Genomic DNA, 16,774 nt, shown 5'->3' on the forward strand with positions numbered 1-16,774 from the left:
TTTCTAACTAATTTTTAAAGAAATCTTAAAGCTAATCTTTCGACGATACTCAATTTAAATTTATAAAAATGATTTTTCTCTCTATCGTCTCCAGAGTTCTTGCAAATCTTTATTAGGAGAAGCGATATATCCGAGGATCAATTATCTCTAGTTCTTTAAATATTTTCTTTTAATTTAAAATTTTGCAAGCAGATAAGGATCGACTTTTTTAATATACCTACGTATTATAGTTTTTTTCCTGCAGCTTTAAGATTCTTCTCGCGTTTATTCATCAGAGCTACAAAGTACGCGAATTACATTAACCCGAATCCAAAATGCGTCGACTCCGAAACGTATCGCGCGAGGAACAAAGACGAAATCGATTTCTCCAGACGACGCTCTTCTCGTCGTTGAAGACGCGTCCAACTTATTCTAGTTTACATTTTACTCCCGTCATCTATCGACATCTTTTATTCATTCGGGCGCATCCGAGTTGCGAAATCGCGTGACAAACTTCTTTAATAAAGTTTCAAATGAGCGTAACGGGGGCTATTGTCTCGTGCCACTCTTTTTCGCAAAGTTACGTATTAAATTATCATCGAAGAGGTCCCCTCGTATACACTTCCTAAGGAAGTACTTTTTCTACTTGAGATAAACATGTAAACTCGCGTATGTAAAATATATACAGAATAAACAATGTATAAGACAAAATATAAAAAACTTCTTTAAAAAGATAAAAACACACGCCAAGTATATAAAAAATATCCATATTTGTATGCAACATACGCACAAATGAGAGTTAAATAAAAATTTAAAATACATGTTAAAATTTATGACTTATAATATACCTGACGGTTTTTTTACCATAAAATAAAAATTTGTCACTCACCGATCGATGCAGCAAAGTTGATTGCGTAGATTAAGTTGTGTGATTTCTGTAACATACAAGTATAAGATCCGAATTATAGTGAGGTTCGAAATAAATAATCTTTCAAAAAATTATTCTATACACATCGAAGTTGATTCAATGCATACAATAAATAGAAGCTTAATGAGAAATAATTATATAATAATATTTAAAAATTTAAATTGCAATCGTTAGCATCGTCGAAAGGTTTTTTAAATTTTATAATTGACTAATTTTATATGACTCCACTGATGAAGACTGCGTACAGTCGAAACGTTTGTGATTTAATTGTATTAATATGTTTTAATTGTTGTTATATGGTATAATTTGCAAGTAATGAAAATTTATAATATTCATTAACATCCTAATTTATGCTCTTGAGTTGGCCTGCACTTACATCAATTTTACAATATTTAAAAAGCTATTCTTTTTAAATGCAAGCTTTTAAGATCTTACGTATAAAAATATTTTTGCTAGTCCTAGTTTAAATTAGTCGACTAAATTAATCAAACGGAAATAGATAAACGCGATTAAGAACTAATAAGTGTCTCTCGCTGACATTTACATTTATTCTCCGAGAGCACAAATGGGCAACGATCAGATAGAAAGATATGGCGGTGCTCAGCATCATTAATTTCTCTGCGTTTATTTAAAAGACGACCGAGATTGCAATGACTATCCGAGCGAATCGAGAGTTTCGGGAATTCTTCGTCAAGGAACACTGATTTTGCCTTTCGAAAGTTCGCCGGCTCTGACGAGGCTTTCATCCAGCGGTTAACCGACGTTAAAGCACTTTGCGTATGTTCGTGTTATCGATCGACCCATAGGCGTCGCTTTCGCTACACCTCGATATGCGTTGTCGTCGACAAGAAAGCCAAAAAATGTGAGAACTGTGTTTGGGAAAAAGTATAGTGCACACAGATAAATTTATCTTATCTCGCAACGAGATGCACAAAGCTTGGAAGATGCAATTCAGCGAACAGCACTCTCTTTTTCAGTGTTCTCGAAAATTGAAATAAATAAAATAATACACTTATTGTGTATAGCAACAAATCAGTAATATTTATTTAAAGTTATATATATATATATATATATATATATATATATATATATATTGTGCGTTTTCAATAGATGAGAATAATAATTTTCATCTCAAAAAGACCAGTTGCCTTTTTAAGTAGATGGTTAATATACAAGAATTTTTTCCTTTGCAAAAATGTCGGGAGAGATAATTTCTTGCAAATTGTTAATATTTTTTATCATGTATAATACCTCGTAACTAAGCTAATACTAAATTTACAATTATATTAAATTTTATCTGTAGTTAATTGAAGAATATAGTTTTATCTTTTGATTCTATAAAATTTACTTTGCAAAAAGCTAAACTTTTTTCATTTAAGAGTTTAACTAGGCTCTGTAATATATAAATATAAATTTAACATATATAAGATAGGCAATAAGAGCCAAATCGCGGATGACAGTGCGTTATTCTAAACGAAACTAAATTTTTTCGTTAGAATTAAATACCTGTGCACAAGGCACCAAATTTTTACTTGGACACGGCCAAGATATATTTTTCTCTCGCACTTTATTTCTTTAGGGGGAATAGGGGATACATGGAATTAAAAAAATCTCTTGTAGAGATTATTCCAATTTTATATCTTGGCCGTGTCCAAGTAAAAATTTGGTGCCTTGTGCACAGGTATTTAATTCTAACGAAAAAATTTAGTTTCGTTTAGAATAACGCACTGTCATCCGCGATTTGGCTCTTATTGCCTATCTTATATATGTTAAATTTATATTTTTTCATTTATTTATCATTCGAGAATTATTGATAGCTCGACATTTTCATTAAAAAAAAAGTCTCAAATTGGCCAGAAATTTTAAAAACATCCCATGATTTTGAAACACCTTGTGGAGGAAGAGAACTCTTGGCGGTGAAGAAATAAAAAAAAACAAAAAAAATGATCGACAGAAAGAAGGTATACAGACGACAAGAATGCTTGTTTTATAACAAAGTATGTCTCTTTAAAAACAAAAATAAAAATAAACTATCATCGGATTTAAAAATCCAAGTCCGGATTGGGCGAGAAATCTGGGAAAGAAAAAGCTGCGCCACAAAATAAGACCGAAGAAAAGAAAAATGGCAGAAGGGACCGAGTGGAACGCCCGGATGCTAATCCAAGGGAAAAAGAGAGTTAATCGTCGGATATCATTCGTTGCACAAAAGCCGTAAGGCACACTGTCCGGTTATTTCGGTCAATCCTCGAAGAGGAGGCCGCCCGGAAAATATTCACATCGATCTATTCCGCGTTGACCCGTCTCTCTCTCTCTCTCTCTCTCTCTCTCTCTCTCTCTCTCTCTCTCTCTCTCTCTTTTTCCCGTATACTTTCACTTATAAATTCTCGCTCATACATACACATGCACCCACACTAAAAAACAGCGGGAACGGATACACCGTCTGTATGAAGCGCCTCAAAGTGCGCGCCTTTCCAAGGGTCAACCGCATCCCTCTTCCGTGCCACAAAAGGACGCAACAAAACGAAACCGTCGTCTGTCCGATCGGCTGGGCTATAAATACCGAAATGAAAATCGACGCGCCAGCTTGGAATTTTTCGCCATTATAAATAAATTTCTGACAATCGATCCGATTCCTATATGTATATATACATATATATATATATATATATATATATATATATATATATACACACACACCCTCTCTCTCTCTGCGTTGACTAGGTACTTATCACGAGGATAGAGTATGTGAAAGGGCGACCTCCGGAGAGAGGCTTCTGCATAATTCTCGCGACAGATGCGAGGCCCCGATCCGATTTCCCATAACCATAATCTCTCGCGCCGATATCCTATCGTCGAGGGATAGCCGTTCGTTCTAAAGCGACGAATCTTGTCGCTCCAATTCCCAAATTTGTGAACTTTGATAGTCTGCGACAAGTGCGACAAATTTAATCCCGTGTCGCAGAGATATACGGAAATTTATATTTACCGTGATACATATCTCGCGATTCTCCGAATCTCTGTTACATGATACGTATCGTCGCATTGAAATCACTCAGATAATTATATCTCTCATCTTTTTCATTTTAATTCCACGTTTTAATATTAATTTATTAAACAAAATTATGAATACAACTTTTCGCGTAACAGGAATTTACTTTAATGAAATGTATACGGGCTATCTCAGAAAATAGCAAATAATCTTTGCTATCCAAACACGCGATGTTCATGGCAGGCAAGACAAGTTCTCCACTCGCGCAATATTCGAGATAAAAAGATACGGAGAGGATTAGCTTTGTTGTTTTCATAATGCGCTGACGGTAATGAATGTTGCCGTTTCGTTTTACAAATACGTACCTAGATCCTTCGCGGCGATACGAATAATAAGATTTAGTATTACGACGTTTTGCGTTAAAAGGCAGAGATCAACCTCTCCTCCCTTTTCTCACCCTCTCCCGCCCTTATTCTACCAGCGCCATTGTGCTTTTTATAGCCACGATGCGCGTAGCAGAAGATTCGCAAAAACAAGACGCGTCGAGGCAAGAGACATTTACATGAAAGAAACGTAAAAATTCTAGGTCGCGAGACAGAATCTCATCTTTAAATCTTTAGATTTAATCCGCCAAGAGCTCTCTCTTACGTAGACGTGGCAAATCGTGTCGTCCCCGAAGCGGACGCGAGGTGTGACAAATATATACGTTATTTACATAAAGCGCGCATAAAATCGCAAGACACGCGACATGAGTGTGTGTGTATTCAGAATCGAAAGTTTAACGCGAAAGAAAATCAAGAGCGCGCAATACCGAACCGGAAACACCGAGTCGTTATCAAAAGTCAGGACCATGGGGTCCGCAGGATTTTTTTCTAGAGGTATTATAGTTTATTTTTGTTTGTTTTTAATTTAAAAAAATTTTTTTAATTTTATTTTTATTTTTTTAATATGCAAACAAATTCTACTGTTTATTCTAAAATTTTTTAATGATTTCAAGGGGACCCAAGTGCTCCCTCTGCGGACACCCAAATCCAGGACACAACTTGATCGATATTTATAACGAATGATAAAAATTTTAAACCGGAAATGTAATTCTCTCGTGAATTAAATTTGAAATTACGCGCTTACAAAGGGGGCAAAAATGAGATATGAAAGAGAAAGAGAAAAAAAAACAAAATATTTCTACCCTTTATTCTCTGTACCGCGCGTAATATAATATTTAATTGTATATGGCTGTAAGTTATATCACGGCACCCAACTGTTCCCTTCCGTCGACGAAATAGTTTCGATCATACGTCATCTCGCACGCTACTTTTTTTTCTCTCACTCTCAACATTTGCAACCTCGTACGCGCGTCGAGAAAAAATTACTCGCGCATAAAAGAACTGGCACGTTTATTTTTCAGAGCCAAAAACGGAGATTCTGGGTGCGCCGGATCTGTTCATCAATCGAGGTAGCACCATCAATCTCACGTGCGTCGTCTTGCAGAGTCCAGAGCCGCCCGCCTACATTTTTTGGAATCACAACGATGCGGTGAGTCCGACGAATTCATTATTATTCTAATATTATTCCCATTTTTGCGAAATTTACGCACCTACGTTAGGGCGACCAGAACGCCCAGGAGGCGTTTAAACGCGCCAAGTTTACGACGAATAATGGACGAAGAGACGACGGCTGCAATATCGCGCGATTAGCACGACCTAGATTTATTACTAACACGCGCCCGCGCGCGCGACTCTGGCCAACGTTGACTTTGTACACGGATAATTAATGATGATCCTACTTCCTCGGGATATATATATATGTATCCTAATATCGCGGAAGGCAACGCGTCGAATAAGTTTCTGCTTCTCGTTCCGCCCGCGAGAAGCCCAAGTTTTCGCGGGATGAAATTTTCAGCGCGCCGCCTGAGAAACTTCCGTCTCCCTTCGTCATGTTTATTACGCGTGCACAGTTGCTTCGAGATTATTATTGTTGTTGTTATTTTGCTCCTGTCGTTATTATTACATTCTACAATCTTTCCCGTTATTAATCCCAACGAATGAACTCGAAGTAACTACATATAATACCTAGTATATAAGTACATACAAGTACAAGTACCCATTTATAATACGTCGGTGTAATTTATACTTTTGATGAAAAAAAAAGGTACTGACTCTCTTTCTGTAAATATAGCGTTTATACAAAATAGATCGTTTCTCCTTTTTTCCGATTCGCGCAATCCCGAGAGAGCCGATGACGTGTATAGCGGAAATTCCGAATGACTATTCGAGATCCAATCCGCCTTTCGCAAATTCCGCTGCGGGGATAATAGCGGCAAAGTGCGTGATAAATGGCCGTACAGAGGTGTCGGCGAAGGTCGTTTCTAATTATAGGTACCTCGTCTGAAACTCCAGGAAGTCGAACAGTTCCGATTAGGGCGCTGATAGCGGACGGGTAAGCAGCACTTACAATTAACCACCTGCTGTCATACAAGAATGTTGAGCTGCTTGAAACGTCGCGAAAAATTAATCGAGCGGCATTTGCATCCTTTACGAGGCGCGCGAACCAACATATATATATATATATATATATATATATATAATTCCGAGTGTAAAATATTTCGGCCGCGGCCGTGTTGTACGTTTCAAGTTACGGGACAATATTTGCGCATCGCGATGAGCACACATGAGGGCGAAAAGGTTGTTACACGCGTTTGCACACGCGTATTTATTATAATTAAAATATAGCGCGCATTTATGGCAGCTATTAAACCGGCCAAAAATATGCTCTCGAAAACTTTCGAGTTTAAGCTCTTAAAATATGCCGTCCACACACAGAGGGACATGCAAATATTCTTCAAAAGAATTATCCCTTCCGCGAGAATTTTCCCATAAATATATTTCGCGAGCCACGTTGAAAATGAAACACAAACGCAAGCAATAATTTAAAAGAGAAGATATTTTCCTTTTTTTTTTTCCTCATATTTATTCGCATAATAAAATCAATTATTCTATTACGTCGTTTGTTCAGACTTGGAAATTTTCACGCGACTGAGACTAGCTTTTTCGCGCGCGATAACAAAGTTTTTCCAGGGCGAACGAATTAAGTATGCGCGCGCACAAAGAAAGATCATAAAACATTCCGACAACTACGGCGGCGACTGTTTGCGAACGGTTGACCGGCCAATAAATTTTGATAATGTCCCGACTGGCTGGGCCGCCGCTAAATCGTGAGAGAGTCGTGGCAAAATTGGTAACGGCACTCAGGAGGTTCCATTAGGCGCATTAAGCCTGACCGAGAGCTTTGGGACTCGGCTGGGCGAGCAACGTGGAAACAACTCTCGCACGCTCACCTTAAAGAGGGCTCCTTCGTGCGTGACTAACGCGCGTGCAGTTTCGAAGGGTTTCCGGACCATAAATGAGCCGAGAGGGAATCCCAAATCCACGCAATATTAGTCCGCCCTTGCGCTAGATCCTCTCTTTCTCTCTCTCTCTCTCTCTCTCTCTCTCTCTCTCTCTCTCTCTCTCTCTCTCTCTCTCTCTCTCTCTCTCTCTCTCTCTCTCTCTCTCTCTCTCTCTCTCTCTCTCTCTCTCTCTCTCTCTCTCTCTTTGTCGCCCAAGTTGATCGCCGTGGAAAATATTGATAAATGTATCGTACGCCATGAGCTTAGATCTAGATTTATCAGAGCCGAACCAACATTGGCTCAACTACGGTGTTATAATTAATACAACGCTCGTGCTACCCGGAATATCTCCTGCTACGTGATCACGGAGAAAATGTTTCGTAGTGACTATTACATGTACATATATATCTTATCGAAAGGCGAGTATCGAATATATATTATATATTGAGGATAAACTCGAAAGCATTATTATTCATGTTAAGTATGAATCAAAACGGATCGTTATCCTCGAAGTAGCCTGTCCGAAGATCATCCTCTTAAATATTATCGCAGAACTCGCGAAGGATTACGTTTGCTCGCTTCAAGTTTACCGCGTCTCTGGCTGGTCCTCTTTAAATATGTATTTCGTCAGCGCCACCGATATAAAGTGCCTCGGTAAAGAGATCGCACAGGTTCCCCCGGGATCGATTAAGAGGCTGAGCAAAATAACCGCGCTCCAAGCCGGTAATCGTGATCTTGCGCAACCTATAATAATGATTCATGTGCGTTCGCGGAAGACACCGTGACGGGCCCCTGAACATGATAAAACTCATGCGGTCGCTACAAGCGATAAGGGAACGCGAGGAACAATCATCTTCTCTTGTTCCTCTTTCCAGAAATCGTCCCGGGGGAACCGACCGAAATTCCCCTTCCGATAATAAGGTCGCCATCTCCCATCGATCGATCCATCGCGCGCCGCGAAACATTTTCCGGCCGCAAGGAATCCACCGGAACCACCCGAGCGCGTTTGCTTTCACGCTCCGATACACCTTATCCCTTTGATTTTGATTGAATTTCGTGCCGGCGTCTGTTGCGGCGACCGCATCCCCGAAGCAACGCGGCATCGCTTATCGATGCACGACGAAGGATACGACACCTCTCGAAGGATAGTGCTCCTTTAGAAATTGAGAGATGTCCTGAGACGCGCGGATAATATATATATTTCGATACGCTAAGAATCAGGAAAAGGGTTCTGCTCCGAAAATTTTCAAGGAAAAAAAATAAATGTCTCGTTACATTTATTACGTGTATCTACACGGAGAGAATTTTCTCTTAGAATTTATCCTGAAAATCCTGGTAATCGTGGGACAACATGGCACTGGAAAAATTTCATAAGAGTTTCTTTGATATATGTTTATCACAATGAGGAAATATTAATATGTATATAATAAAATTAATTGGACGCTTTTATATCTTATTGCGGTAGATATTAATATTTTCTATTGTGGTAAATATGTTTCAATTAGAGCAACTCTTATAAAATTTCTTCCAATACCATATTGTTCCATTATTACCATGATTTTCAGGATAATTCTCTCTATGTATGATTCCCGATTTTACACTAACAAAAATACCAAATATGTACAATATTAATTATATTTATATGTTAACCAATCATTCCGATCTAATCTCATTTCCGTCGTATGTTTCGCTTCTCGAATCAATCCGAGTCGATTGATTTATCTCGAAGAAATATCTCCCCTATTGAGAGACGTTTAAACACGATAACACTTTTCTTATTAATATGTCAATTGTGGGAAGACTGCCAGAAGAAGGAGGAGACGCTGCCAGATTAGCACAAATTCTGCGGCAAAAAGAAAAGCACGTTTCGCTGAAGTTCGCGGTCATCGATCGCATCGAAAGTGACAGAATCAGAGAAAAAAAGTGCAACGCGAATGAATTATAATTTTGCATCGTAATTATAAATTTTTGACAAATTGCTCTTCGCTAGATTTTATTGTTTTAACACTTAATCAACGGAATTGCGTTCAAAATGAAAGGAAAGCGGAAGCGCGACTTTTGACGTTACATTAACTTCGCGCATTCCTCTTATCATCCCCCGGCAAATAAAAGCGTCACTCTCCGATGGATGAAGAGCTCAGGATGCGGGAAATTGTTCAAACTGATCCTGTCCAAATAGAGAGTGAGCGGTATAAGATGCGCAAGATAAACAGTACCGGATTTTATATATCGCCTATAAAGCTCTCCCCGGGCTCTCACTTTCTGCGGACAAACGCACTTTTCGTCCCCACGTGAACACATTTCCGAACCCGGTTGTAATCCTTACTTCGTTGACTCACGTACATACGAAAAATAAGAGAGAAAAAAGAGAGCGTCCCTTGATCCTCTCATGGCCCTCGTGCAGTGCGTCGACTGGACGCGTGCGACCGCTTTTATTTACGGCTGTTCGCATGTGTCAGCTACAATTTCGGTGTCGAGTACCGGCAAAAAAAAGCTGGTAACAAGTCGTCGAGAGTACCACTCGTGTTACGCTTATGTGCATGCGTGACGCGAACGGAATATTTTTCCCTCGCAAAATGGAGTACAATGACTCGGGCAAAAAAACGGGGGAGGATGAATCGTAAACGTGGATACTTGAAAGAGAGCAGCAATGCGTACGATAAAAATATACATAGATACGAAAAAAAATAATAAATAAATCGATCGATGAATATTAACGAAATAAAAAAGAATATGCAATAAGTCAAGCGGCATTTATTACCGATGAATTAGCGATTATTTAGTTAAACGCGCGTTTTCTCTCTTACGAAAGGAAATAAAAATCTCTCCGATCTCGTAATGAGAAGTTCAATATTTTTTTTCGCGTAAGTTTTTTTTTTTACCCCTCGTAAAGGATAACATCGATCGACAGGCATTAATTATGCGAGAACGCGATTACACACGTCCCAAATATTCTCTCTGGAAAATCGATTGACTACCTTCCACCCAACCGGGAGATAACAAACTTATTATTTCAACGCGAGCGTGAAACGTATCGAGCATAAAATTTGAATAAATGAAAGAATAATATGAGGGTTAAAAGGTGATCCATTTGTGACAGAGCGTTTCTGTTTTCTCATAAATCTTTGTTCGAGACGTGCGTATTCGACATCATATTATATCGCTGTATAATGTTATCATTTCTATTTCGGGCGAAATACGGCGAAGCATAACAACGAGGAGAGATCACGATGAGATAATCAATAATTAACGGACCCGCTATTTCTCGTTGCGCGCATAACGAGTACTTAAATGGAAGATCTCGTCCCGAGAGTGCTTTGTGGAGTAACGCAATGCAATTTTCTAGCGTCGTAAGGAAACCCAAAGTGAAATTAGGAAAGGGCAGGGTATGGGGGAATGAACCGAGTGTGTTGCGAGCCAAATACCCACCCGTCTGTAATTTTCCGAGATGCAAGAGCGCGAAAGTGTACCTTCGGGGCGTCAAAAATTATTGTTACTATAATAGAGAGTCGTTCCTGCCTTAACGAATATCGAACGACACCTAGTAGCTACGGACACGACGAACCCAATTGCATTTTGTTAAATTTAGGGGACTCTTGGGGTAAAGTGCAACGCCATTTTCCCGGAGATATCGAATATTTCAGGGTAAACACGTGTCAGAGATCACGGAAATACGACAGCACGATACTGTTATATCGTAGAATATATGTCGGTCGTGTGACACTTTTCGAAAACATTCGCTACGCTCATCTGGTCTGCAACGCGTTGCGCAGATGAACGGCAAAATCCCAAAATAACGACCGATTTCAACGGTAACAACCGGCAGCATCATTCCAATAGTCGACGAGAGACGCGGATGTGTGAGCGTGAAGCGCGTATAGAAAATTCCGGATTGAAGGTCGAATTGATCAAAGTAAACGAAATGGCAGATGGGGAAGATACAAGTAGAATGTCGCTGCGGAAAATAAAGCGTTCCCGCTTATTAAATTGTAAATTAATTTTATCTCTTTTTTTATTATTTTCGAGAGTTTAAAATGTTCGAGGAGGCGAAATTGTAATATATATCTACGTGAAACGATTGTAGAATTATAGGATAACTAAGAATTATGCAAAACGCGTTAAATCTGGTTAGATAAAATTGCGGAGAATTGGTGGAACGTAGAGTTCTCTGTACCCTTTTTAGAGCAATTGAAAAAGGGCGGTTCGCGATAATGCAAATTGTAGTTTCATGTGGTACTATACTCAACTGCAAATGTCACAATGCCGCACTGTAATTTCGTTTAACTCACTCTCACTGTTTTATATTCTCTTTCTCTCTTAAAAGTATACTATATATACATATATGTATATGTATTTAAATTAATACAATTGGCACACACACACATACACCCGCATAGATGTCAATCAATTTGTTAATGAAATTAACAAATTAATATTTCGCGCAAATTTATTAAAAACTCGTACGTTGCGCAATATGCGGCAACGATTATAATATGACTAGTACATTCGACCGCTTTGTTAATAATTCCGATACGTTTTCAGCAATCACACGGCGGGTAATCTGCATTATTCTCGACACAAAGCAATTGACTTTGCGTTTTGCAATTTTCAGCTACATAATGCACGGGAAACGGCGATGGAAATCAACGGCGACGCGAAAGTGAACCATTTTACAATAAACGTCGAGTCGAAACGACAAATTTCACAAATGATAAAAGAGAAGAGAAGGTACCGGAGTGGGGAGGGATTTAGGGGGAAAACGGAGGGTAAGTTGAAGGGGGATAAAATTATGGATGGTACGAGATGCAGAACGGAGGGGTTGTCCCGTTATCTCTCGAAATGCGCGAGCGAAGGCTGATAAGACAAAAGTGTACTAACCCATGAAGGAAGTGTAGGAAGGGGATAGGAAAATCGTTCCATCGAGTCTTAGACGCCACCATCTCCACCGACAGTCTCGCGGGATACCGATTTCCGGTGAGGGCGCATAATGAAGTTGACGATGCCATCGTGAAAACTTTCGCACGCGTCAAAACTTGGCCAACGAGTTCTAGTGAGTTCTAGTGACGCACCGCGAAATTATCTGGCTCATCGAGCTGCGCTCTTGCTGCCGATAACATCGAGTGGAGATTATATTTTCATACATCTTATACGTGTCTTGAAAATTCTTTGTACAATTAACAAAGTTCGTTCAACAAAGTTCAACTCATTATTGAAGACTAACGATAATTTTGCTGTAATTTTGTACCATCTATATTCTTTTTCAATAATCGAAAAGTTCTCCAATGCGTGTATTATGAAGTATTATTAATATAGTTAAAAATCGTGTAAAATTATAAATCTCTCTTTGTCGACAGAGAGGAAGACTAAAGAGAGAGGAAAATTATAATAAACGTTTTGTGACTGACAAAGCAAAGAATGCAAATATATATATATATATATAGTTTAAATGTAACATCCATTTATACCAGATCGATTTACAGTTGCCAAAGTTAATCGGTGAGTAATTGGTCGCTGTTTTAATCCAATCGTCAAGCGCAGAGTCAGCGCTTTATACGATTAATGAACTGAAAATTGGATATTATTTATCTATCTTGATGATCGACTAGAATTGGATAAAAATCGATTCAATTCAAAATACATCGCTTGCTCGAGTAATTATAGAAACGTCATTTATCGTATACATATAAATCCGCGCGGGCGAATATGACGTGTAAAACGATGTGAAACGTTTTAATATAAGATTACATATATATTTATATACCGTAAAATATTCAAGAGAGCCATCGATCAATATTGAAAACGCGATCTTTAAGAGAATATTCGCGAAGAAACTTGGATCGTAAAAGTTTTAAGGAATTCTCAAGACCTAAGTTACGTATAGTTTCAGAGGTTCAACTCGGCCCGGGCATTGTTTAATTTTATGCTCGTGTATATGAACATCCGGAAGGACCACGCCCTTCGAAAACTCGCTAATTTGCGAGTTGCGGCGAGTTGTAAAAACTCGACGCGAGAATCCGGTCTCGCGCGCGCATAACTAATCGTTATAAGAAAATTATGGTTTTCAGAGACAGAAATATATGTGCAGTCGCCACGTGAAAGAGAGAGAGAGAGAGAGAGAGGACGCATGCATGCATATGCTGTATACGAGGCGCATTATTATATACCTCGTAGATACGATCGGATTAATATATAGTGAACTTTGGAAACGAAAGTTCCACGTATTATCCGGTGTTAGACGTGCTTTAGATAACCGAACGGAAGAGGAAGGTAGCCGCGGCGCTTATCAAACTCGACGACAGCGCTAACTTTTCTCTCTCTCTCTCTCTCTCCTCGGTTCGATTAATCGCATACACGCTTTGAGAACACGGCGGGGATAAACAACTCGGCGACCGATATTCTATTCTTATTCCCGGGGATATTCGATATGCGCACGACAGTCCGGAAAGATGATTAAATTCTCCCCGAGTATATGGCTTATATACTCGCGCGCGCATTATTCTTAATGGGAAGAAACTTCAAAGAAATCTTTTGTTCCCCTTCAACCTTCTTTTTCTTGCACACTTATACTCTGTATACAATTACTTGGAATTACCCTTTTGCGAAAAGGAATTTAAGCGTGCGATATAATATTTTAATAACGTAATTCTGGAGATAAAATATAAAGCGAAAAAAGTACACATTGGGGCTACGATATATGAATATTCAAAATAATAAATGACAGATTGCACGTAAATTTTTTATGCAATTTTTTTGGTCTAAAATATTTAAAATTGAAACTTTGACATATTCTAATTTTCGAATATATTTTTATTATCGTGACTAGAATTTTAGATTAGTGTCGTGTCTATTGAATCACGAGAAAAAATGTACTTTAGCCGAAACTCTTGAAATTTACATCAAGTATTGACTAGAAGCAGGGCTCTCGTACGAAAATATAGCATGCAAAAAAATTGAATTAATAATAAAGCATTTATCCTTGCCGAGAGATGATCGTGGAAGAGCACGACGCTCGAATTTCTTAACGTCGAAACACAGAAGTGAATATCCAACAACAACGTGTTGTCGGGGATGCTCTACAATTCTCGCTCCCTTAAGAAGGCTTACGTGCCTCTCTCAGACGGAAGCGAGCTGCCGTAAAGTTCCGGCTCCGCGGATTATTTATTTAAAAATCCTTCTCGGCTCTTGCCGAGACTTTCTTCGCTCTATCCCTCTCTCTCTCGCGCGCGCGCTTTATTCCTTTCAATTCGCATGTACCGAATGTTGGACCCTACCAACCTCGCGTTAAAGCGACACTCGTGACGAGCGTCGTTGAGTGGAACAGACGTAGGATAAACACGATGTTCGTCGGGGTTTCGCAACGAGTACACTACTAGCGTTGTGAGACGTCGCGCCCAATTTCCCACTGTAAATTCACACAGGTTTAAATAACACGTGAAATACCGTGAATATTACTTGGATTATTTTCGCACGTGCGCGCGAGAGGGATTAATTTTTTGTCCCCCATATTATATATGGAAACAATGCAGTATTTGATTTATAAAATACATAAGCTCGGGCTTAACATTTTTATAGCGCGAGAGATATCGCTTCGAAATATTTTCTTCAATTTTTTCAATATTTCCTACGTATCCGGAAGAATCCGAGAGAGATATCGATGCGCAATATGTACTCTCCAATAAATCAAATTAAAAACTATGCAGAGACAGGCAATGTTGCATATATATATATATATATATATATATATGCATATGCATATGCAAAACTTTTGTGCACCTGTCGCGGAAAATTGTTCGGAGTAACGTTTATCCTTGGAACAGAATATCCTGGAGGCATACCTGTAAGTCGCCGACGAAGCAATTTGCACCGAATGTCGGGACGAATCCTGTTTTCTCCCATCGAGAAGGAAAGGTCGCCCTTGTATCGTTACTTTGCAATCTCCGATTCGATCATGAATCGTGTACGGAAAGAATTCCCGCCAAGAGAGAAGGGGAAAAAATCTCGTATTTTTTTTCCTCACCCTCTTCGCGAGCGAGAAGGGAAGGTATACGTCGTCCTTCGACGAGGGCTTATCTCCACGTCGGTCGTCTCCTCGATAGTCTTGATATCCGTCGGGAGCAGTTCGATAAAAAAGTGTATCCGCCGAGTGGTTAGCCGATTTCTCACTCGTCCCTCTTCCTTTCGCAACGACTTCGCGTTTCGAAACCCCAGAAGATGATATCAAGACGGCCGCTCGATCTCTGTTACAGATAATCAGCTACGACTCGAACAGAGGCGGCGTTTCCGTGGTCACGGAGAAGGGTGACAGCACGACAAGTTTCCTCCTGGTGCAAGAGGCGAAGCCGTCGGACTCGGGACGGTACACTTGTAACCCCAGTAATGCTCAACCGAAATCGATCACCGTACACGTACTCAACGGTGAGTGATCGAAGATGCGAGGACGAGACTCTTCGCGAGGAAACGATCGGAGGGGACATTACATGACATTACATATCTTGAAAAAAAATACAGGGATAGACAAAATAATGTGAACACCTCTATGAAAACAAAATTTATATATTTGTTTATTAATAAGATGTTGGGCTAATTACCTTAGAAATATTTAAATATTTTAACAAAATTAAACAAATCATATATAGTAGGCCAACTGAACGGGCAAATAAATAAGGTGTAAAAATTTTTTTTATTAATAGTTAAATAATTAAATTAACATTCCGTTACAGAATCGATATAAATTGTAAACGTTTCGACTGCACTACAGTCTTTATCAATACATAAAAGTTAAATATTAAAATATAAAGTTAAATGTTAAAAATACAAAGTTAGTTAAATATTAAAATATAAAATTGAAACGAATCTTCGCTGTTGACCAATAGATATGCAAGGCGATTGGTCTGAGATGCCAAGTTATGCGACATTTGAGCATGCTACGGATATAATACGCGAATTAAATCAATGTCAGAGAGAATTAAAAAATCTTTCAACTTACATTATCGTTTTAACAAGTCCTTTTCCCCGATATTTCAAGTGTGTGTTGCGAAGTCTGAATACCAAATGTCAAAATAGAGAGCGTGATGTATTTATTTATTACCAATGTTTTTTCTAAATTATGATTCAGCAAATTTTTTAAGTATGTCAAAATAACTACTGTCTAACAATTCGGTGTCTGTATTTAAATTAATTCCATTTTTCTGTTCTTTAATGTGGATCATTTCAGATATTAGTCTTTTATGGTAGTTCTTTTCGTGATCCATAATTTTAATATTGTCCCAGTCAAATGTATGTTGTTCGTTTAGAATGTGTTCTGTGACAACCGAATGTCTAGCAGAGTCTAATTTAATATTATTTTTATGTTCTTTAAGTCTCGTTCCTAACTGTCTTTTTGTCTGTCCGACATATGTCGCGTCACAATCGTTGCAATTCAACTTATAAATAACATTAGAATTCGTGGGGCAATTATTTTTGTCCTTTTGAACTCTTATGAAGTCATTCAATT

At 38.7% G+C, this 16,774-nt stretch overlaps 1 protein-coding gene across 5 annotated transcripts in view; it reads left to right on the forward strand.

Annotated features, from left to right (window-relative positions):
- LOC114942317 (neurotrimin) overlaps positions 1–16,774 on the forward strand; it is a 341,341-nt gene that overhangs the window by 308,462 nt on the left and 16,105 nt on the right. For all 5 annotated transcript variants that reach the window (XM_085487535.1, XM_085487531.1, XM_085487533.1 and 2 more), the window contains 2 exons: positions 5,302–5,429; positions 15,528–15,696. In XM_085487535.1, coding sequence (XP_085343661.1) covers positions 5,302–5,429; positions 15,528–15,696 — 297 coding nt within the window. The remainder of the gene's footprint in view (positions 1–5,301; positions 5,430–15,527; positions 15,697–16,774) is intronic.

Source organism: Nylanderia fulva, unplaced genomic scaffold (genome assembly GCF_048542155.1).
Source record: "Nylanderia fulva isolate GAGA-0341 unplaced genomic scaffold, ASM4854215v1 Scaffold57, whole genome shotgun sequence".
Taxonomy (NCBI): Eukaryota; Metazoa; Arthropoda; class Insecta; order Hymenoptera; family Formicidae; genus Nylanderia; species Nylanderia fulva.